Source organism: Equus przewalskii, chromosome 10 (genome assembly GCF_037783145.1).
Source record: "Equus przewalskii isolate Varuska chromosome 10, EquPr2, whole genome shotgun sequence".
Classification (NCBI taxonomy): Eukaryota; Metazoa; Chordata; class Mammalia; order Perissodactyla; family Equidae; genus Equus; species Equus przewalskii.
This window is the reverse complement of record NC_091840.1, coordinates 2,861,220-2,884,811: the sequence shown is the minus strand read 5'-3', so window position 1 is coordinate 2,884,811 and position 23,592 is coordinate 2,861,220. Positions and strand designations below refer to the sequence as shown.

At 53.3% G+C, this 23,592-nt stretch overlaps 1 protein-coding gene across 2 annotated transcripts in view; it reads left to right on the top strand.

The window, feature by feature from the left end:
* Positions 1-23,216, top strand: part of CCDC40 (coiled-coil domain 40 molecular ruler complex subunit) — a 48,480-nt gene extending 25,264 nt beyond the window's left edge. For both annotated transcript variants that reach the window (XM_070561382.1, XM_070561380.1), the window contains exons 12-21: positions 4,545-4,788; positions 4,869-5,051; positions 9,208-9,453; positions 10,373-10,586; positions 11,629-11,798; positions 11,936-12,027; positions 14,507-14,627; positions 18,631-18,819; positions 20,880-21,038; positions 22,222-23,216. In XM_070561382.1, coding sequence (XP_070417483.1) covers positions 4,545-4,788; positions 4,869-5,051; positions 9,208-9,453; positions 10,373-10,586; positions 11,629-11,798; positions 11,936-12,027; positions 14,507-14,627; positions 18,631-18,819; positions 20,880-21,038; positions 22,222-22,470 — 1,867 coding nt within the window. In that variant the 3' untranslated portion in view covers positions 22,471-23,216. The remainder of the gene's footprint in view (positions 1-4,544; positions 4,789-4,868; positions 5,052-9,207; positions 9,454-10,372; positions 10,587-11,628; positions 11,799-11,935; positions 12,028-14,506; positions 14,628-18,630; positions 18,820-20,879; positions 21,039-22,221) is intronic.
* Positions 23,217-23,592: the final 376 nt, after the last annotated feature.

Below are 23,592 nucleotides of genomic sequence, written 5' to 3'. Positions count from 1 at the left end.
TAGCCGAGGGGTGGGCCCCGCACCTTCCAGGCTTCCTTTTCCCTGAATCCTAACAACGACAGAGGCAGCTCCCGCGGACAGTTCCCTTCAGAGCGGGGAGTGGGGGTCGGTCGCCCGCCGGAGCAAGGGAGAGCAGGAGGAGGGTCGACAGTCGCCACGGGGGAGCCTTGGTCCTTCCGTCCACTCAGCCTTGAACAGGGTCAGACGTGGAATCCAGAGCAAGGCAATAATGGCACACGATTTGCCCTTTTCCCGTGTGACAGGCCGTTCTCAGCTTGGTCTGGCCTGGCCCCGCAGACCCTCGGAGGACGGGTCTGTCATTACCCACGTTTGCGGAAGAGGAGGGGGGAGTGGAAGGCAGTGTGGGGTGAGCTGGACGGGAACCCTGCCAGGGCGGCCGCAGTGGACCTCTTTCAGCCTGGGGTCTGGCAGGTAGCGCCCATCACCGCCAACGTCCCCTGTGCCCTAGGACACCTGCAACCCTGGAGACCAGGCCCACCGTGTGACCACAGAGAGCAGCTGGTTAAAGGGGTGTGGGGGAGACCCTTAGGGATTGCCCTAACGACACATCGTGTCCCGTCCCCCCTTCCCACTCAAGGAGACAGAGTGGCCGTCCCCCGCCGGGGCTCCCCGAGGCTGGAGGGCATGTCTCATGGACTGGACCCGGCAGCCATGGGTGAAGCCAGCCTGTGACATGGAGAGCAGACGGTCCCCGCCACGCCGGCCCTTTAGAGATGGGGGCTACCCATTGAATCTTTGCAACGTTAGTGACAAAATCGCACAAAAGTGGGTCCCAACCACAGGTGAACGGTCCCTACTGAGACCGCAGGAAACGCTGAAAGTCATACATTCAAAGGAAACGAGTCATTTTCACGTGAAACTTCTCAAAACAAGCCAGAAAAACTCAAAAAGCTTCTTTCTCCTTTTGTGACAAGGACAATTTATTAGCGTTTTAGGTCCTCGCAGGCAGCTCTTCCCCCACGCATATGCTGTAGCGAGAGTTCAGACTTCCGTCGTATGATTTGTAACTCTGTCTTTTTTAAATTGGACATCTTATTTTCATTGTCAGATTTTAGACATTTATGAGGTTGCTACTTCCTAAAAAGAAAATGAGTACCTTTTTAATTTTGTCTGGTTTATTGAGGTTAATTTATGTACAAAAGTTATCCTTTTGGAGTGCACAGTTTAGTGAGTTCTGGCAAATGGACAGAGGGACGTGACCCCCGTACACTCAAGATGTCAGACATTTCCTTCACCCCCAAAGTCAGCACCTCTCCCACCTCCGGCCGCCAGCAAACACTGGTCTGATTCTGTCCCTGGAGTCCTGTCATTTCCAGGACGTCACGTAAATGAAAGCCTGCAGCATGTGGCTCTTCTCGTCATGCTTCTTTCACTGAGCGTCGTCGTGCTTTTTCGAGCCCTCCTGGTACTGCGAGATCGGTGGTGCCTTCCTTCTTGTTGCTGAATAGTATTCCACTGCATGGATACGTCAAACCTGTGTATCTCCTCACCAGCTGATGGCCGTGCCGATGTCTCTGGTGTGGGAGTATCGTGAATAAAGCTGCTGTGACACTCTGGGCGGGTCTTAGTGTGGACGTTTGTTTCCTTCTCTCCTGGGTGAACACCTCGGTGTGGGGGTTGCTGGTAAGTGTATATCTTACTTTATAACAAACTGCCGAGGTGTTCTCCAAAGCGAGTTGTCCCCTTTTGCATTCCCACCAGCAGTGTACGAGATTCCCAGGGACTCCCGTCCTCACCAACACCCAATAGTGTCGTCATTTTAATTTTAGCCATTACATCCAGCCATCAGTAGATGTGTCGTGGTGTCACATCGAGGTTTTAATTTGCATTTCTCTAAGGACTAATGACGGTGAGCATCTTTTTGTGTGCTTATTTCCATGCATGTATCTTCTCTGGTAAAGTGTCTTTTGCTCATTTTTAAATGAGTGGTTTATCTTATTAGTGAGTTATGAGTTCTCATATATTCTGGATACAAGTCCTTTATCAGATGTGCATCTTGAAAATATTTTTCTCCCTGTCTGGCTTGTCTTTTCATTTCCTCAGCAGCATCTCTTGAAGAGTAGAAGTTTTCAATTTTGATGAAGTCCAATTTATTCATTTTTTTTTCTTTCATAGTTCATTCTTTTTATGTCCTCTCTAAGAAATCCTTTGCCTGACTCTGACCTGCCATAAAGATTTTCTCCTATGTTTTCTGCTAAAGTTTTATCATTTTAGCTCTTCCATTTAGGTATACGATCCGTTTCAAGTTAATTTTTGTTATGGTGTGAGGGCCAGGTTCGGTCTTTTTTCAACATGTCTCTCCAGTTGTCCTGGCAGCACTGTCGAAAGACTGTCCTTTCTCCGTTGAGACACTGTGGCACCTTCGTCAAAGATGAAGCAGGCGTACGTGCGTGTGTTGGTGTGTGTCAGCCTGTGGACTCTCTATTCTGTTCCCCTGATCTGTCTGTCTGTTCTCCTGCCAACACCACAGTGCTTGACGACTATAGCTTTACAGACGGTCTTAAAATCAGACAGGGGCAGTCTTCGCTCTCCTTTTACAAAATTATTTTGGCAATTCTAGGTCCTTTAGATTTCCACATAAATTTTAGAATTAGCTTGTCAATTTCTGGGGAAAAAATGCCCACTGGGATCATGACTGGAGTTGCACTGAGTCTCCTGGTCTGTTTGGGGAGAATTGACACCTTAGCGATAGCAAATTTTCTGCCGAATGAACATGGTGTATCTCTCCTGGATCTTTTTCTTTGTGTACAGATGTTTATTGCTACACTGATGAAACTAAAAAAGGACCAGAAAACTTGAAAGAGCCTAATCGTGTATCAATGAGGGTGATGAAATTATGACACTTCCTCATTTGGAATACTCTCTGGTTGCTGAAAAGAATTAAGGAGATTTCTATGTGCACTGATACTGATCATCTCTCAGACACAGCACGAGAAGAAGTAAGGTGCAGAACAGGATATATAAGCTACCACCTGTAATTTTTTAAGTGGAAAGAAACACTCATGTGCACACAAACATAATGCTTATATACGCATGGAATATATCTGGGAAGACATTTAAGAGATAGTAGCAGGTTGCTGGGAAGAGCATTGAAGGCCCTGGAGTAGATGTGAGAAAAATGTCAAAGCTGTTATTCTAGTTCAAGAAGAAAGTCCTTTCTGAATTTTTGAATGCGAATTTATTCGAAGGATAAGATGCTGTAAGGCATGTGTGAAGTACGGCGGGACAGCTCAGAAAACACACCTCTCACACACACACAAGCTCAGATTCCATAATCCAGTATCTGTATTTTTTAATTTTTTTAATTGTTCATAATAGTTTACGTCACTGTGAGATTTCAGTTGTCCGTTATTTCTTGTCCATCACCACGTAGGGGCTCCCCTTCACCCCTGTGCCCACCCCACCCCCCGGTAACCACTCAACTGTTTTCTCTGTCCGTGGGTTTGTTCACATTCCACATATGAGTGAAATCATCTAGTGTTTGTCTTTCTCTATCTGGCTTATTTCACTTAGCATAATTCCCTCCAGGTCCTTCCATGTTGTTGCAAATGGGATGAATTTGTCTTTTTTATGGCTGAGTAGTATTCCATTGTATATATATATACACCACATCTTCTTTATCCAGTCATCAGTTGATGGGCACTTGGGTTGCTTCCGTGTCTTGGCTATTGTAAATAGTGCTGAAATGAACATAAGGGTGCATATGATACTGTGGATTGTTGATTTTAAGTTGTTTGGGTAGATACCCAGTAGTGGGATGGCTGGGTCATATTGTAGTTCTATTTTTAGTTTTTTGAGGAATCTCCATACTGTTTTCCATAGTGGCTGCACCAGTTTGCATTCCCACCAGCAGTGTGTGAGGGTTCCCTTTTCTCCACACCCTCTCCAACATTTGTTGTTTCTCGTCTTGGTGATTATAGCCATTCCGACTGGTGTGAGGTGATATCTCATTGTAGTTGTGATTAGCATTTCCCTAATGGTTAGTGATGTTGAGCATCTTTTCATGTGCCTGTTGACCATCTGTCTATCAGTATCTGTATTTTTAACTTGACATTAATTATAGGTATTTCCACGGCCAGCACACTGAGGGGTAAACAGTAGAATTTGAAGGGACCCCCATCGAGGGTTTCTCCCAGCAACACCATTACTAGGGCCAGGGAGCACCCTTCTCAAATGCTCTGCGCTGCAGTGCTCACATCGAGGAAGCTGAAGTAACAGCATTTCCTTTCCAGCATCATCGTCATGACTGCAGAGGACGGGTGGGTGACAACCCCACAGCACAGAGCCCACTCCAGTTCTTAGCTCCCTTCCCCTTCCTTCTCCTGTAATCATAATACTAAAAGACTTTTAGACCTGGGCTTGAAATAGCTGCTAGTTCTATTAATATATTAGAAAATAGTAGTCAAGTTTCGGCTACTATTGTAAGAGTTGTTTTCCTACTTTATTCCTCTCCGTTCAGTGAGCTTCCTCTGAGTGGGGGCCACCGTACGCACTGGTGTTCTTTACTCTCTCGATTTCGGCAGCGAATGCCAGCATCAAGTCAAGTCCATCGACGGTGAGATCGAAGCCTATAAGAAATCCATCGTGAAGGAGGAGGAAAAGAATGAGAAGCTGGCGAGCATCCTGAACCGGGTGGAGACGGAAGCCAGCCTGATGCAGAAACTGACCGCGCAGAGCCTGAGCAAGCAGGAGGCGCTGCAGAGCGAGTTCGGCACCTACCGGCTCACGCTGCAGGCCACGGAGGACGAGATGGGCAAGGCCCACGTGGTACGGCCGCGGCCCCACCCGGCAGCGCCTGCCTGCCAGGCCTCCTTAACAGCGGCCGCCCTCTGACTCTTCCCTTCCAGGAATACGCGGCGGTGATGAGCGAACTGCAGACCGTCCACCAGACGGCCCAGCAGGAGCTGGAGCTGAGGAGGAAGACGGACGCCTCCATCGCGGAGAAGCTGCAGGAGCACACGACCTCCAACAAGATGACCAAGTACTTCTACCAGCTCATCCTGAAGATCCAGAAGGAGAAGACCAACCTGGTATGCCACCTCCTCACACCGCAGCCGCGGGGGACGGGCGCCCTCAGGGACCGTGGGCACGGGGAGGCGGCGCTCAGCGGGAGCAGACCACGCACAGCGGATTCAGTGTGAGCAAGGGGGCCTCAGCATGTCTATTCACTTTTCATTTCTTTCTAGTAAAAGCAATGCATTTTTGTTGTAAAAAAACTGAAAAATAGGGGCCGGCCGCGTGGCCGAGTGGTTAGGTTCACGTACTCCACTTCGGCTGCCCAGGGTTTCGCCGGTTCGAATCCTGGGTGCAGACATGGCACTGCTCATCAGGCCATTCTGAGGTGGCGTCCCGTGTGCCACAACTGGAAGAACCCACAACTAAAAATACACAACTATGTACTGAGGAGCTTTGGGGAGAAAAAGGAAAAATAAAATCTTTTTTTTTTTTTGAGGAAGATTAGCCCTGAGCTAACTACTGCCAATCCTCCTCTTTTTGCTGAGGAAGGCTGGCCCTGAGCTAACATCCGTGCCCATCTTCCTCTACTTTATGGGTGGGACACCTGCCACAGCATGGCTTTTGCCAAGCAGTGCCATGTCTGCACCCGGGATCCAAACCGGCAAACCCCAGGCCGCCGAGAAGCGGAACATGTACACTTAACTGCTGTGCCACCAGGCCGGCCCCAAAAATAAAATCTTTTAAAAAAAAAACAAAAACCTGACCACAGAAAGGAAATAAAGAGGAAAATAAGGCAGCTGTAACTCCACCATCCAGAGATAATCTCTTCTAAATTTTCGGTATATTTCCTTCTGGAAATTTTTCTAAATGCACGTGCTCATACTCACACATGCCAGCAAACACATGCGCACGCACGAACACACTTGCGTATCCACATCCCCATGCACACACCCGAGCAAGCACACTCACATGTGCGCACACACTCACACATACACACTAATATGCACTCACTCACACAGACACACAGACATACTCACACACTCAAACATGCACACACATGGACGCACACCTTAAACAACATAGGACTCATTTAACGACTCTCTCGGCAGACACGTCAGGCTGCTTCTTGGTTTTCAATATTGTGAGTAACTCAGCACCAGGCATGCTTGCTCGCGCATCTTTGCCCACGTGTGCAAGGATGAATTGCTGCAGCGGAAGCCCTGGGTCGAAGGGTGGGAGCATTTTCAATAGATTCCAGCGCCTCTGCTCGCCGAGGTTTGGCCTGGGGGTCCCGGAGTGTGATTTGACCTTCCCGGCCTGGGACCCCTGCCATGAGCTGTCTCTTGCTCTCCCAGGGGTCTTGCTTTGCTCCGCACTGTGATGGGGTCCCTGTGTCCTCAGAAAGCAATTCCGTACTTGAATTGTTTCTTCTTCGCCTCTTCCCTTGGTGGGACCCCCACTGGAGTCCCCTGTGTCAGTGGGTCCCCTCGGAGGATCCCACTGAGGCCACCACACCCTGTGCCAGGCCGAGGGCACAGCCCAGGAGAGGGCTTGTCCCTGGCTCCCCACTTAAGTCTCAGTGGGGGAGCTGAGTCCTGTCCAACCTCGTCAATTCGTGTAACAGCAGCCACATGAACATATTTCAGCCCCACCGGAAGGTTCCACCTGTATGGCTGCAACCCAGGCCCTTCTGAGAGGTAGGAGAGGAAGGGGAGCCGGGCCTCTCCGGCCTTAGGTCAAGAGTGTGAGTCCTGCTCCCGTGTCATCTGGGCCTCTGCCTTCACTCTCTTGCCTGGTACAAGACACCTCGAAGGTGTCAGAGGATTAAATCTAACCGTTTATTAAAATTCGAGCAATTTTTATTAAAATTCAAGCAAAAATTCGTGCCTGGGGAGGGCCAGAGGCCGTGCGCCCCAGATGTCAGCCATCACCATTGTTGTCATGGTGGATACTGGTCAGGAGGGGGCCCAGCTGAGCCAAAAGTGGTGGGTCGCCCACCAGCGGGGCTCACCTCTCCTCCCAGGGGCAGAGCCGCTGTTTACCTGGCTGGCGGCCTGAGGCCTCACCCCTCCCAGACACCTGGGAGGAGGGCAGCTGACTCCTGGCCTGGCTGTGCCAAGGAAGTGGGGAGACAGGGCTGGAACTAAGACTGTGCACTGCAGGGTCTCCTTGGGCCGTCCTGGCTGATGCCTGCAGAGGCCTGCCGGTCCTTCTTCTGGGAAGTGAGGGCAAGATCACCTACTGGGAGCAAAACTAGGGGCCCCGGGGTGCACTGGAGAAGCTGAGGAGCACAGTGGGTGTGGAGTAACCTGCCCACCGAGGCGGGTCCCCAGGCCCCCAGCAGCCGGTGGGTGTGGCACATGTACTACCACGGATGTCCAGAGGAGGGCAGTAGGGAGTCTCGGGCCAACATTCCTGCATTACAATTGCCCCCGGACCAGCAAGTGAGCTCTTGAAAGGGGCTCTTTTTCTGAACTCCTCAAAAACTTCACGGGCCAGTGGGCCAGTGGGCCAGTGGGCCAGTGGCAGGCGGGGCGGGGCATATCTGGGACAAGGAGCAGAGGCTGTGGATGGACGGATTCATCCGGAGAAGGGTCCAGATGGAGTGTGGGTCCAGTCGATGGTGGGGTCTAGACCATTAATTCAGGGGCAGTGCTGACATCCCGGGAAGGGGCCAGGGTGCTCTCAACAAGGAGAAGCAACAGCCCAGGACCGGAGCCTGGAGAGGCCGGGTGTTCTGGCTGGTCTGGCTGGTGGCTGAAAGGGGCCTAGGATCTGAAGCCCCCACAGGGCTGGGCGAGTGCTGGGCAGAGAGGAAGGTGGGAGCCCCTGTGAAGACCCCGGCGATCCCAGACAACCTTGGCAAAGAAAGAGGGGTGTGGCATGGCCTGAGCGCAGAGGGGCTAGAGGGCCCAAGAACCTTATCACGGGGAACTGGGTGGCTTGAGATGCTGGAAGCTTCTGCTCCAGGTGGGCAGGGTCTGGCTTTAAAACTTAGGAATGTTGGGTGTCCTGGAAAGTCACTCATGGTGGCCAGTCAGAGAGTACATGTGACACAGACCCAGCCCAGTCATGGGCGGAGGAGCCGAGATGACCCTGGGGGCCTGGGAGCCACGGGCCGTGAGAGGGCTGAGGTTTTGCATGGGCCACAGGGGGCGAGGGGCTGGCTGGTGCGGTCCGAGCAGAGCCACAGAGACCAGGGTAAAGGACCTGGTTCCCAGAGTGAGCCTGAGCGGCTGGCACTGCCACTGCCTCCCTTCCTGATTTTCACAAATGTCCTTATGATAAACCCTCTGTCGCAGGAGGGCATCCCAGCGAATCTGTCTTCTGAGAGCAGCAGAGGAGACTGGGTGGGCTGGTCAGACGTTCAGGGCAGCGAGTGGCCCCGAGGCGCCCTCGGCTGCTCCACCCCCAGAACCCAAGGTTGGCGAGACCCAGGGCTCACAGCTCACAGTGGGATCTTTTCTTTCCAGGACTGTGTCCAGTTTTCAGTAGAGTGTAAGGACATCTGTCCCATGAATGAAAATTAGAAGTCGTTGTTAAGTGTTTGCCATGGCATTACTTAGACTAGGGATTTTGGTAACAGACTGCAAGCTCAAAGAGGGCGGGAATCTTGGTTTTTTCACCAAACAGAGCAACTGCCTGCAGCAGCCACCAGGCGTTCAATTGACGGTTGTCGAGCGGCTGAGGGAATGCCTAACGGCAACCATGACTTGCTTCCTTGTTTCAAATACGACAGAGTACTGCACGGCCAGCAAAAAGGATGCAGCATAAGAGCAGAAGACAAGATTTGTCAAATTAGAAGGCAGCTTACAAATCTATGTGTAGAGTGTGATCCTGCTTTTGTGTTTTGGGGGAAGGCGGGGGTTTGTATGAAGACTGGAGGGGAGGACAGATTCCACATGGTGGTGGCTAGCCGTGTGGCAGAATTGTGGGTGATTAAGATGTTCTCTTCTTTCCTCGCCTGTATTTTCACATTTCCCCACAAGGTATGTTACTGTTTGTTTAAGAAGAAGAAACAATAATGTTATCTTCCTTTTTTGTGAGAAGTCACCATTAGGGTTCCAGCAAGTAGGTCCTTTGCCAGGTCCTTGAGGAGGAGAGAAAGCCAGCCCACTCCTGCTCGTGCTTTGGAACTTCTCCAGGTGTTCGAGGACCTGGCAGGCAAGCCAGCTCACATGGAGCCCCCGGAAAAAAAATGTTCAGACATATTTCCTTTTGCGAATTCAGGTGACACATCTTTCCAAAATTGACGGTGACATCGCCAAGACCACCCTGGACATCACGAACACCAGCTGCAGGCTGGACATGCATCAGAAGACGCTGGCCGAGCTGGACCAGGAAGTGAAAAAAGTCAACGTCCTCATCACCAACAGCGAGAACGAGATCTCCAGGCGCACGATCCTGATCGAGAGGAAGCAAGGCCTCATCAACTTCTTCAACAAGCAGTTGGAGCAGATGGTTTCCGAGATGGGGGTAAGGCCCCAGGGCCGGGGAGGCACCTCTGGCTGATATTTGCACCTGGCCATTTCAGGAACTGCTTCCATGTAGACGTGAGCTTCTGCCCCCAGTGAAGTGGCGAGTGTGTGGGAAGCTGTGTGTCAGGGGTCAGCAAACCTTCTTCTGTCGAGGGCCAGTTAATAAATATGACAGGTATTGTGGGCCAGATGGTCGCTGTCGCCACCAGCTCACCCCTGCCATCGTGAGAAAGGAGCCATAGGCCGTACATAACAGATGGGCGTGTCCATGTCCAATAAAACCTTATTTATGGCCACTAAAATTTGAATTCCATATTCACCTGGCACGAGATATTCTTCTTTTGAGTTTTTGTACGGCCCTTGGACCATACAAAGACAGGTGGCAGGCAGGATTCGACCCTCTGAGGCAAGCGGTCTGACGAGTCCTGTAGGTTATCCAGGCAGCTCTAACCTAAGGACCCCCCCGGGCTTCAAGTCCCGGAGTGGGACAGGTGGCTGGGGGTGTGCTCTCTGGTAGACCCCAAAATCCAGAGGGCCCTGTGAAAGCCCCAACCCAAATGGATTCTAAGGGAGTGAACACCCTGACCCTGACGGTGCGCTGTTAAAAGACAACTTTCAAAGCCCCTTTGGGGTACGGGGTCCCTGCCGACCCTTATATGGCTGTGGCCTGGTGGGGCCACGCCAGCAGGGGCAAGATGAGGGGGCCTCAGAGCCCCCCTGTGACCTGTATTTCCCACAGCGGGTCCAGGGCATATGGCCAGGGCCCTCGGGGAGGGAACCCAATGATGAGGCCCTACCCTCTGAATACTGCCCCCCCTCCACCACCCAGGACAGATGCACGAACTCGGGGTCCCAGCCCTCGGCAGCCCACCCAGAAAGCAGACCTTTGAAACAAGGAGGCTCATTTTGCTTTTCAGGGGGAAGAGATGGGGCCCCTGGAGCTTGAAATCAAAAGGCTGACCAAGCTGATCGAGGAATACAACGCCCACGTGACGCAGGCCCAGGTGACCTGGCTGCGCCTGCAGCAGGAGATGGTGAAGGCCACGCAGGAGTGCGAGGAGCAGGTGGGCTCCCTGGCCATGTTCAAGAAGGAGCTCCACATCCTGGAGCAGAAGAAGCTGCGAATAGAGAGTAAGAGCTGCCCTGCGCTCGGCGTCCGAGGCGACTCCGCGGCTGGGCGGGGGCCCACCTCCCAGGGCGGGGTGTCCACGGTGGAGCCCACCGCCTTACGTTCACAAAGCTTCACAGCAGACCACAACGGGGCTCACATCCCATTGCGTAAAGATGAGCCGGTGCCCTGACTGGCCAGCCAGTTTGCAGTCATGGTGGAAGTCGTTGAGAAAATTTACTGAACTTGTTAAGTTCACAGACTTCAGGCCTCCCAGAGAGAGGAAAGTTGGAAAACGGTCCCCGGGCTCCCCCAGCCCCTGTCTTGCCCAGGCTGGGTCTGGGTCCCAAGGGTCTCCAATGTGCCAAGGTGTCCAGAGAGGGAGCGGACACCCTTCCCAGGCCACCATCCACCCACATGGCCACTCGCTGAGGCATCCTGGTCCCACTTGGTCCCACCTGGTCTCTGACCAGGGATCCATCAGGTCAGCCCCGCCACGTGGCGCCACGGGAAATGCTGCTCTATGGTCCGGGCCCACTCCTCCTGGACACATCATATACCATTTCTTCCCAGCGGTCTTGCCACCTTCTTGCTCTGCCCCTGGGGCACCCAAACTCGCTTGTTGGAGATTAGGGTCTGTTTTCCACCCCTGGCTCCTGAGCTCGGCCTGGACAGGGCCGGGGTGCAGGGCTCGCCTTTCCTGGAGTCTCAGTGTCTGAGTGTGGACAACGTCCCCAAAGTGCAAGGAGCCTGAGTGTCCTCAGGGGAGGGGAGCTTGCTCTCCATCATCACACACACACATGCCCCCATTGGTCATCCATGCCAGGGTCCTTTCAGTTCCTCAAAGGGTCCGGCTTTGGAAACGAAGTGGCCAGGAAGAAACCGCTTCCGTCTCCTCTGGCCCAGCAGGGACGGGACTAGGGTGGGGGCACCCCTAGGAACAGCGGGCGGGAGGGGTGCTGTGGGGAGAGACCCCGCCCCCTGCTCTGGGAATGCGGCTGCCGGGCTGGCCAGGGCTCCACCCTCCCCGGGCTGCTCCCTCGGCATCCTCGCTCTCTGCCGCAGACAAGATCGATCAGGAGAAGAAGGAGCAGAAGGAGATTGAGCGCCACATGAAGGACCTGGACAACGACCTGAAGAAGCTCAACGTGCTGATGAGCAAGAACCGCACCTGCTCCGAGGAGCTGCAGCAGGACAACCTGGTGACCGAGAAGGAGTTCGTGCGCTCGCTGAAGGTCGGCTCCCCTCGGCCCGAGCCGGGGCACACGGTCTCTGGCCCTTTGGCCCGAGGGCTGACGGAGGGGGGCACGTATGTGGGCACACGTGTCCTCCAGCGTGCACCCCACAGCCGCCCTCGTCCCTCCTGATGCAGGCCTCTGAGAGAGAGACCATCGAGATGCAGGAGAAGCTGGACCAGCTCAAAGAGGAGAAGGCGGCCATCCTGAACAATCTGGTGGAGGCAGAGTGAGTGCCCATGTTGGGTGCACTGATTCTTTTTTCTTTTTTTTTTGGTGAGGAAGATTTTCCCTGAGCTAACATCTGTGCCAATCGTCCTCTATTTTATGTGGGATGGCGCCACAGTGTGGCTTGACGAGCAGTGCTAGGTCCACACCCGGGATCTGAACCTGTGAACCCCAGGCTGCCAAAGCAGAGCATGTGAACTTAACCACTACGCTGCCACCAGGCCAGCACCAGGTGCACTGATTCTAAATGCCACTGCCCTGTGGAGCCCGTGGGCATCCACCATCCATTTAAAACCGCCTGGGGAGCGGTTCTGGAACCCACGCTGGAGGATCCCAGAGAACAGCTGGCTGTCACTGCAGGGCTCTGGTCTCTCGCCCCCGGGGGAAGCCCTCCCACCAAACCAGTTATCACTGGAAATCGAGAGGCTTTCTTTGGGATAAACTTTTTGAAAATTATATTATTTTTATGGTGCCTGATTGTAAGAGTAATCCGTCCCCAACTGTCAGCATTTTAAGCTATAACTGTGTGCGCAGTCAAAAGGGAAAGTCACACATAATTCCAGCTCTCTTCCTTTACCAGAAAACCACCGTGTATGTATACTTCTTTTTCTGCTGCTGCTTTTTCTAAACACAAATGGGGCTGTTTGACGTGCTTCCCCTTGAAGCATTTACACTTCCGTGGCTGTCTTTCTCCGTCCGTGCACGTGATCCCCACCTCCACTGAGGGTGCGTCGTGAGCGATGCCATGTGCTCTGGAAGGGCTGAGCGCCAGAGGCATCAGCCATTCTTGGAGTTTGATGGAACCTACACATAAACCCTGGGGCCGATGCTTCTGCAGGGCGTCTTAGCCCGTCTGGGCTGCTGCAGCAGAACACCACAGACCCGGTGCTTATAAACAACAGAAATTTACTGCTCCCAGTTCTGGAGGCCAGAAGTCCAAGGTCAGGGTGCCAGCATGACCGGCCGAGGGCCCTCTTCTGGCTTACAGACTTCTCCTTGTGTCCTCACAGGGTGAAAGGGGCAAGGGGGCTCTGTCGGGTCCCCTTTATGAGGGCGCTAATCCCATCATGGGGCTCTACCCTCATGACCTAGTCACTTCCCAAAGCCCCACCTCCTAATTCCATCACGTTGGGCATTGGGATTCCAACATGTCACTGTGGGGGGGACACAAGCATTCAGAGCACAGCAGGGAGCAGGTGACTGTGCCAGCATTTTAGCAGCTTCTAGGCTGTTACCCTCTTCAGGCTTTTTGCTGCTGCTTCTGTCAACGTCTATCACTTACATTCACTTTTCTCAGCTCCTCCTAAAGTTACACATGCTGCTGTCTCTCTCTGTCCGTCTTTCTCGCTCTTCCTCTCTTTGTGCCAGAAGTTTGTCTATTTCAAGAGTTGGCAAATCTTTTCTGTAAAGAGCCAGATGGTAAATACTTTTGGCTTTTCGAGCCCTGTGGTCCCTGTTGAAGCCCCTCAGCTCTGCCGTCATAGCTCTAAGCAGCCATGGACCACACAAAACAAATGGATGCGGCTGTGTTCCGATAAAACTTTCTTGGTAGACACTGGAATTTGAATTTTACATTCTTTTTTTCCATACTCAGTCTTTGAAATCTGCTGTGTATTTTACACTTACGGCCATTCAGACTCACCCATGTTCAAGTGGTCCGTAGCCACATGTGGCCGGGGCACCATACCCGGGCAGGAGAGGCCAGTGCTGGCAGCTGGTCTGGGCTGTGACTGTGTCTGTGGGCGCAGATCCCTCCCACCACCCTCGGCCCCCTCAGTCCCTGGCAAACCAGATGCCGCCCTGCCCCTGCCCAGGATGCCAGTGGGCCTTCCCCAGAAGTGGGGGGTGTCTATGGGGTCCAGCCTGTGAGCCCCACCTTACCCCAACCCCGCATCCCCCAGCACTGTATTTGGGGAGCACAGCTTCTGGGGTGTGGAGAAGAGAGGGAGGAGAGAGGGAGGTACAGCAGGACCGCACATTCACCCTCCACCCCAGGCTGTGCCATCCCCACGGAAACCCCCTGAGGCTCCAGGCCCACTCCGGTCTCCAGGATGGGACAGCCCCCTTTGCCCTGGGTTGGGCAGGCCAGCAGAACTTAAAAGAGAGGATGTCAGGCCTGGGGGATTTGTTGATCTCCTAGTCCCAGAATGGGGCAATGTCTTCCTATTTCACAGTCAAGCCCTTCGCTCCGTGCCTGGGCATTCACGTACAGCCCCAGCCACAGGAGCGCAACGCTTCAGACAGGAGGGCCGAGGGTCTCCTGCAGTCCATCACACCTGGTCACAGTGTTGACCCTCCTGCTCGGAGCCCACCCCCAAGTATGGAACACGGCGCTCAGTTTCCGCTCAGCCCTGAGTGTCAATCACCGCACTGTGGGTTCTCCATTTTGAGTGAGTCCTTCGTGCATGAGCTCACCGAAGCATCAGAAAGAAATCTCCTTAATTTCTCCAGCTCTTACACTTGGTCTCCTTCCTTTAAAGACACCAGATCATGCTTTGGGAGAAAAAAATCCAACTGGCAAAAGAGATGCGTGCCTCAGTGGATTCCGAGACCGGCCAGACAGAGATCCGGGCCATGAAGGCAGAGATCCACAGGATGAAGGTGGGTGGGAGCGGGTGGGGGAACAGGGGAGCTGGGGACCCGGGAAGGGACCTGCTCCCACACAGCGCACAAGCGAAATGCACTGTTCCCTTGCGTCCTCTTACATCAGGGTCTGTCCAGCTTTTGTCCTCACTGCACTGAAATAATTGTAGGCCACACGGCTCTATGCACGGTATTTCATGAACCACCATTTTATCCTTACTCCGTGCAATCAGTGCACTCCGATATTTTTAAACGCTGGTTGTGACCTCTGAATTTCACCACCTGTTTATGAAATGTATCCCACTATTGCACCAAAAAAAATTCTCGCTCAACAAATAGCTTCAAAGAACGCACCCATCTTTTCCGTCGGAGCCGTGTGTTTCTCTCCACTGTCATCTTTAGCTGGATTTCATTACCTTAAAAAAGGCCGGTAATTAAATCACAGGCCGTCATTGAGTCAAAGGTTCAGGGCCGTAAGGATACAAATCAGAGCAGTTAATAAAAATAAATGTGACATCACTTTGACAATGCCGTTTTTAATCATAGCCCCTCTGGCTGTTGAGTTCGGAGGAATTATGATCAAATGCATATGCTACTGATAAGTTTTAAAAACACTCCACTTAACTGGCTTTTCAAACCACAGAAGCCACCATGTTGCTGCGGCAGGTCAGGACCCCGCCGCGGAGCGTCCCCGCGCACACGGGCTGCCTTCTCCCGCCCCTCCAGTTGGTGGCGATTTTTCTCTTAACAAAAAGGATCTTCACATATAGCTCAGCAACTTATTTTTTAAAAAAATGATGTGGACATTAAGGCGTTCTTTACCAGTTACAGAGTGTACCGTGGATACATGGTAATTTATGGAAACATTCGCAGGTGGATCCCGTTCAGACTGTTTCCAGTTTGTTGTTGTTTTGTGTCTATAAACAATGTTACAATGATGCCCTTACTTGCTGGTTTTTGTTTGTTTTCCGTAGGCTAGATTCCCAACAGTAAGATGGCTGGGTCAAAGAGTTTATAGCTTCTTCCCTGCACTAGGGTGGGACGGATGCCTCTTCCATGAAGCATGGGAGGACGGCTGTGTCCCCACAGCCTTGGCAGTGCTGGTGTAGTCAGTCTGCCAGCCTTGTCTTAAACTGAGGTATTTTATTGACTAAAAGTTCACCCTCTGTGGCATACAGCCCTGTGAGTTTTGACAAAAGACATAACAGCCATGAAACCACCACCACTTCACGATAGAAAACATTTCCGCCATCCTCAGATTCCCCCGTGCCCTGCAGTCCGCCCTCCCACACCCCAGTCCCTGACATACCAGTCCGTTTCCGTCCTGTAGTTTTGACTTTTCCAGAATGTCGCATAAATGGACCATACAGCGTGAAGCATTCCGAGTCTGGCTTTTCTCACTCAGACGCATCAGTGTGTTGAGATCCATCGTGGTGGTGAAGTCTAATACTCGGTCTGTTCTTTAACGGGTTGCTGTGGCAGTCCATCTAAGAAATCTTTGTCTAGCCCGAGGTCACAAAGATTTTCTCTTTGTTTTCTTCTAGAAGCTTCATACTTTTTGGTTTTCCATTAAGGTCCATGATGTATTTGGGTTAATTTTTGTGTGTGTTGCGAGTTGCGGATGGAGGTTAATTCTTTCACAGGTTGTTCCAGTTCCCTTATTGAAAAGACTGTCCTTTCCCCGCTGCATTTCCTTCTCTCCCTTGTCGAAGTCAGTGGGCCACCTTGCGTGGGTCTGGGTCCAGGCTCTCTGCTGTGCTCCACTTAGCGCCTGTCCCTTCCCCGGTTCCACGCTGTCCTGCTTCCTACAGCTCCACACTTGTGTGATTCCTCCAACATCGTCCTTCTGCTTCACAATTGTTTTGTCTACACTATATTTTTTGCCTTTCCATAAAAATTTGAGAATCAGCTTGTCGATTTCTACAAAAATTCCTGCTGGGATCATGATTGGGGTCGCACTGAATCTATCCATCAGTTTAGAGAGAACTGACATCTTCGCCTGGTTGAGTTTCCCAATCCGGGAGCCCCATACATCTCTCCATTTACTAGCCCTTGTCTGAGCTCCCTCGTCAGTGTGTTTAGTTTTCAGCATCCAGGGCTTGCACATGTTTTGTTCAATTTATACCTAAGTATTTCATGTTTTCTGGTGCTGTTATAAATTGCACTTTTTAATTTTTCAATTTCCAATTGCTCATGGTTAGTATACAGAAATATAAATGACTTTTAGATATTGGCTTTGTTTCTGTGATTTTGCTAAACTCATTTGTTTACCAGTCTTTATCATCTCTGACAATCCATGTGTGAAAAGAGGTTTCTCAGTGTTCTGTGGATTTGCGTTGCTGGCTTACCAGGGGGGACTGAACACAAGAATGCACCTCTGGGTGTATGTGTGCGCCTGTGTGTGCCCTTGTGGGTGCGTGCCTGTGTGTGTGTGCTCGCATTTGCATTTCTTCATCTAGAGGTTGCCTGTGCATATCTTTGGCTGATTTTCCTACTGGGCTGTTTTCTTATTTCTTAACAATTTTTAGGAGCTCTTTGTACATTGGGGTTGCTAACCCCTGTCTTTTTTTTTTTTTTTTTTTTTTAAATTTTATTTTTCCTTTTTCTCCCAAAGCCCCCTGGTACATACTTGTGTATTTTTTTAGTTGTGGGTCCCTCTAGCTGTGGCATGTGGGACGCCGCCCCAGCATGGCCGGGCGAGTGGTGCCATGTCTGTGCCCAGGATTCAAACTGGCGAAACCCTGGGCTGCTGAAGCGGAGCACGCAAACTTAACCACTCGGCCATGGGGCCAGCCCCTAACCCCCGTCTTTAATACCGATTACAGACACTAAAATCTCTAGTCCGCAATTTGCCTTTCCACCCTGTCCAGGGTGTTTTTATCACTCAGAATGTTTTTAATGTTTAGTTGTCTAACATATCAGTCTCTTTCTTTATGGTTTCTGGGTTTCCTGTATTACTCAAGAAGGTCCCCCCAGCTTGAAGTTGCACAAATATAGTCCTAAATCCTTTTCCAGGGTTTGCACATATTTAGATCTTGAATCCACCTGGAATTTATTTGGGGTTATGGTGTGAAGTAGGGGTCCCGCTCTATTTTCTCTCAGCTGGGAGTGAGTTATGCTGACAGCAGGTAGGCAATAATCTGTGCTTTCTCACTAAATTGAATGCCACATTGGTGAGAGCAGCTCCCCACATCCGTGCTGTCCCCATGCCTTGCCATCCCCATCCCATGCTCATCCTGCTGTCTCTGCTCTGCTGAGATTGTGACAAGGCTGTGCCAGTGCAGAGCATTTGGTGACTGTCACTCTGCATGTCACGGTGCGTTTTAAACCTGGTGGGCTAGGTCTCCCACCACCATTCTTACCATAACTTGGGGATTCTTGCCTGTTTATCCTTTTTTGTTTTAAATCAACTTCATTGCAGCATAACTTATACACAATAACATGCATTTATTTTAAATGTCCAGTTTGATGAGTTTCAACACAAGTACACATGTATGCCGCCACGACGATCAAGACCTAGAACACTCTACCACTCCAGAAAGCTCTCTCGTGCCCCTTATGCTCCATCTCCCACTACAACCCAATCCCCAGCCCCAGGTCCCACAGACCCTTCTTGTCACCACCTCACAAAACCACGGCACATTTTATCCCAACTAAGAAATTAACCTTGGTGCAATACAGTTAAGCAAACCACAGACTAACCGCATCTCCCCGTGTCTTTGGCTGATGTCCTTTTTCTTCTCCAGGATCCGATCCCAGATGCATGCAGTCCTCCTGTCTCCTCACCTCCCTGATCTCTGACGGTTTCTCTGTTGGCCTGCGTGGCTGTGTATTCTTTATGTGGACTTTAAGATCATTCTGACCAGCTGATGATGCCCCCAGGCTCCTTTTCCCTCCAGCGGCATCACCCTGGTGGTCTCCCTGCTGGCTCAGTCAGGTGTAGCAGGAGACAGCGCTGGCCGCTATCCTGCATAGCCGTGTCTCGGCCTCCCGCCCCAGCCCCTTTGTCCTGTGTCCCCAGGTCAAGCATGCGCAGCTGCTGAAGCAGCAGGAGAAGATGATCCGAGACATGGAGCTGGCCGTCGCCCGCAGAGAGACCATCGTGACCCAGGCCGAGGGGCAGGGCAAGACAGACAGGAAGTTGCTCACCCGGACAGACTTCCACCACAAGCAGATAGAGCTGCGGCGAAAGATCAGGGACGTTCACAAGGTAGGGGAGGCACACGACAAGGAAGGGAACGTGCCGTGGACCTCCTGTCCACAGGCTGCACCCACCTCTGTCCCCCTTGCACATGGTCAGCAGGTGTGGGCAGCCTGGCTGGCAGGCGTCCCAGGCATCACTGTCCAGGGCTGTCCTCCTGAGGTACCTGCCTCCACATGGGCTGTGACTTCACTCTCTCCCTCCAGCCGCCTCTCAGTGGTCCCTCCCCACCCCATTGCACTGTCACCTCTTCTTCTGCCCCTCACTCCCAGAGTTGCAATCAGAGCTGCCCTGTCGGGCTGTTTTACGAGGCAGAGAAGTGACAGTGGCGGGAATGGGGGATGGAAGGAGCCTGGCTTTGGAACCAGACAAGCTAGCTTTCTCCTGCACTGGGGACAGAAGCCGCTGCATCCTCTGGCCCGAGCCCCACAGCCCGTGTGCTGCTTCCGGGTAAAGATGCAGTGGCTGCAGGAGGTGCCCGCCGCACACCCCTAACCTTCTGCCACAACAGGCCCTTCATGGGTCCAAGAGGAGATCCACTTGGGTGGCTGCAGCCGCCCTCTGCTGAGTGGGAATGGCGCCCGGGAAGCAGGGAGCATCCGGGAAGGTCACATCACTGCCCCTGGGCAGGGGCTGGGCACCGGCTGATGGGAATGCGGAGAGCACCCACTTGAGCCCACATGCTCATCCCCCAGGCCACACTGACCCAGCAGGTGGCGTATGCCCCACCCTGGGCAGGCTGGTGCTGATCCTGTGCCCCCTGGGCCCCGCTGGCCAGCGGTGCAGCCTTGTGCATGTGTGGAAGCTTTCTAAGCCAGCCTGTCCTCGTCTGCCGGGTGCAAATATGAGCACTGACCCCTCCCAGATGGGCCAAGGGTTACATGAGCGCTCGGCCTCGGCTCGCTGACCTGTGACATGGGTCCTCACCATGCGGAGGCACCCAGATGATTAAGTGGGGAGCGCTGGAATAGCCCCTGCAGGCTGTGAGCCTGTGCGAGGAGAGATTAGCCGAAAACGACACCCTCGACCCCGCTGCTTGGCTGGCAGTTCCCAGAGGCGGCAGCGTGGCCTTCTCTCGGTCCCCGTTAGCCAGTCTTCTCTGCCACAGTGGCCACTCCTGACAGCCATTCTTCTCTACCCCCAGGCCCCCAGTGCCTCCTTTGCCTCTGCCCAGCTCGGCCGATGGGCTCCTCTCTGCTGCTCCCCCACTGAGCACCGCCCGTGCCCGCCCGACACCCCTGCGCCCCACGTCCTGCTCCCAGCGACGGGATGTGGCACCCAAGTCCTCCTGCCACACACACCCACGTGCCATGCCCACGCGACCTCCACTGCTTGTGCACAAGCTGCCCCTTTCCCATCCCTGCCAGCTCCATCACAAATTCTGCAGCCAGACCCCGAGAGCCACTCCTGTCTCTTCTTCAATCATCCGCCGGACCCCACCAGCTGCCAAATGCCGCCAGCTTCCTCTTTCTCCTAATTGTGCTGCTCCCCTGAGAACCAGCCTGCCCCCAACCTCACGGTGATGGACCCTGGCCTCCGCTTCCCACCCCACTGCAGACGCCTCCTGAAGCGCCGGGCCCACTGTGACTCTGAAGGGGCCCCCCTCCCCGTGCTGCTGGCCGCCTCCACTCCCACCATCCTCTTTCTCACACTCCCCAGCCCACGTCTCTGACCCCCCCTCCCCTCGTGACCTCAGCCCCTGCCCCGGGCGTCTTCCTCCACCCTTGGCACACAGCTGCCCAGCTGCTCCTGGTCCTCATGCCCTTGCAGACTGACGCACTGCAGGAGGGGGGGGGGCCAGAACTCTCAGGCCCCCCAGGTCTTTTTCCAAGCCACGTCCACCCTCAGGCAGCTGTCTGCAGTGTGGGCTCAACTGGGCCCAGCGTCTCCCTGGGACTCACGGCCCCTCCAGGTCACACACCCGCGGGGCAGGGACTGCCTTTGTCCTCTCTGGGAATCCTCTCGGATGGCGCGTAGAAGGCTCTCGGCGGGTCCTTCCGGCCTGACTCTTCTCTGTGCTCTAAATAACCAGGAGGCAGCGTCCCAGGATGACCCTGTCTGTCTCCTAGGCCACTGAGGAGTGCACCAAAGTCATCCTGGAACTGGAAGAGACTCAGAAACGCATGAGCAACTCCCTCCTGGGGAAGCAGGAACAGCTGTCAATGATGCAGTCCAACGTGGACGATCTGGAAGCCGACCTGGACCACCTCCGGGCCCTTAAGCGACAGGTAGGCAAGTCCCCTGGGCCACAAGAACCCGGGCAGTGGAGTCTGCCCCTCGCAGCAGCAGGTCTGCGCGTCCTCGGGCGAGGCCTCCTCCCGACCCAGTTAGGCCCAGGCTGATCGCAGGCAGCACCACCAACTGCTTTGCGATCATTCGTTCATCCAATATTGACCCCGTGTCCTTTATGGGCTGGGCAGGGCTCTGGGTGCCATGAACAGAAAAGACGACCGCCCTGCTCTCCCCGAGGTTACATCCTGGGGGTGGGAGGACAGATGATAAACAAATAAGAAAAAAGATACCGTGTGTCAGATGGTGATAAATACTCTGGAGAAAAATAAAGCAGAGAAGGGGCATCAAGAGAATGGGGATTGCACTTTTAAGTTGGGTGGTCCGAGAAGGCGGCACAGAGTAAACGACCTTTGAACCAAGCCTTGCAGGAGGTGCCAGATGGAGCCACCCCAGGTAGAGAGGACAGCTGGGTAAAGCAGGAGCTTGAGACCGCCCAAGGGCCAGCCAGAGGCCAGCAGGCTGGCCTCGAGGGCAGAGAGGGCTCCACCAGGCCATGCACAGCCTTAGAAGGGCATGAGCATGACTGCGGGCTTGTCTCAGGGAGGTGGGAAGACAGTGGAGGGGCTGGGGCTGACCAGGGACTTGGGTCCAGCAGGATCCCCCTGGCTCTGAGGTTGAGTGTGGGACGGAAGGGTCAAGGGTGGACCTGGGAGGCCTGTTTGAGGCCATCACTGTACTTAGGAGGATGCATGTACGGTGATGCATGGACCAGGGCAGTAGCTGTGAGGCTGGTGAGAAGCCGTCAGAGTCTGCATATAACTTCAAAGTCGCCCCTTTGAAGGCTAGACTGGATGTGGTGTGAGCAGAAGAGGCAGGTCAAGCAGGACTGCAGGGCCTGGGCCTGATCAGTGAGATGGGGAGAGAGGGAAGGGAAGCGTCCAGCAGTGGGCCTGGCAGGCAGCAGGTGTCTGGTGTCTCTTAGACGATGGACAAAGGAAAAGGGCCCACCCCAGTGCGTGTCAGCCTCTTCCCCTGGACGTGGAGACAGTACCTTCAGCGGTTCCCTTTCCTGCACAGTGTTCCTCTGGCATTGCCTTGAGGCTGAGTTTGTGTGGGGACCAGTGGGTGTCCTCTTTTCAATTTGCACAGTCTGACCCGGGGTTTCTTGTCCCACCCAAGAACCTTTCGGAGCTCGTGGCCCTGCAGACGCGCCTTAAGCACCTGCAGGCCGTGAAGGACGGCAAGTACGTGTTCCTGTTCCGCTCCAGTCAGTCGCTGCTGGCGGAGCGCGGGCGCCTGGACAACCGGCTGGCCGTCATCAGCACCATCCTCGACCGCGTGAAGGACGAGTACCCCCAGTTCCAGGAGGCCCTGCTCAAGGTCAGCCAGACGATCGCCAACAAGCTCGAGAAACCGGGGGCCTCCTAGAGAGCAGCCTGGACCCCGCCTACCAAAGCTGGCCCCCAAGGAAGAGATTAGAATTTTGTGTATTATCAGGGACTTAGAATCTTTCTGTGTCCCTGAAAGCCATGTCTACCCTCACAATGACACTGTTTAAGAGAAATAGGCCAGCACTGCAGGAATTCTTTTTTAGCCACCCAGCAACTTAAACCACGTCAAATCCCAGGGTTTCCAGTTGCGCTTCAGGGAGTCTTCCGTTTGCAAAGTCAGTCCCTGTGAGCAGAACCCGTGTTCCTGCCCGGGACTCACCCGGCCAAGTAAAGCTGGGGTTTGTGGCGGCTCCCTTTTCTGCGTATGAGAGTGGTCAGAAGGGCACTGCGTGTCCTCGGAGCTGTGCCGGTGCCGGTTCAGAATCCCGCTGGGTGAGGAAAGGAGAGCGGACCCCACGAAAGCAGGGGCACGATGGCGCCCATCCCTCAGTGCCTCTACGAGGGTGCACCTGCAAATCCACAGCCTGCGTTCCCGTCCACAGTTTCCCCATCCCCCCTCCCTGGAACTCAGGTCCCTTCTCCCGTCCCGACTCCCACATTCACAGCTCATCCCAGGGCTGCCCCCTTGTCCGGCCTGTGGCCCACCTGGAGCGCTCCTTCTCCCGTCCTGACTCCTGATCACCTGCTACCTTGTGGCTTCTCTGCAGTGTGAAGGAAAAATGTTCTACAAAATAATTTCACTTTCAAACTTTTCACTAGAAAAATAAAAAATTTTTTTCTGAACATTGGAGAAAGGCATGTTTATTCTAAAACGTTTCAGAAATACAAAAACCATAAGGACGCCGAGGAGGCCCACTGCCCTGCTTTGACAGGCTCCTTCCAGTGTTTTCTGTGCACGCTCCTCTTGGCAAAGATCGCAGTGTGTGTCCAGCTTTTGTACTTCATTTTGAAAAGCTTGTCATTTTAACATAAGCATTTTCTTGTTGCATGAAAACTTCCTTGTAAATGTCATTTAACATTTCTACAAGAGCCGATTTTATGGGTTATGACAATGTTCTCTTTCAAGGAACAAGTTTGTTACTTAACTAAAGTTGCTTCCAAATTTTCGCTACTGTTGCACTGTCGGTGCCGAACACCTGTGCCCCCCTTTCAGGCCAGG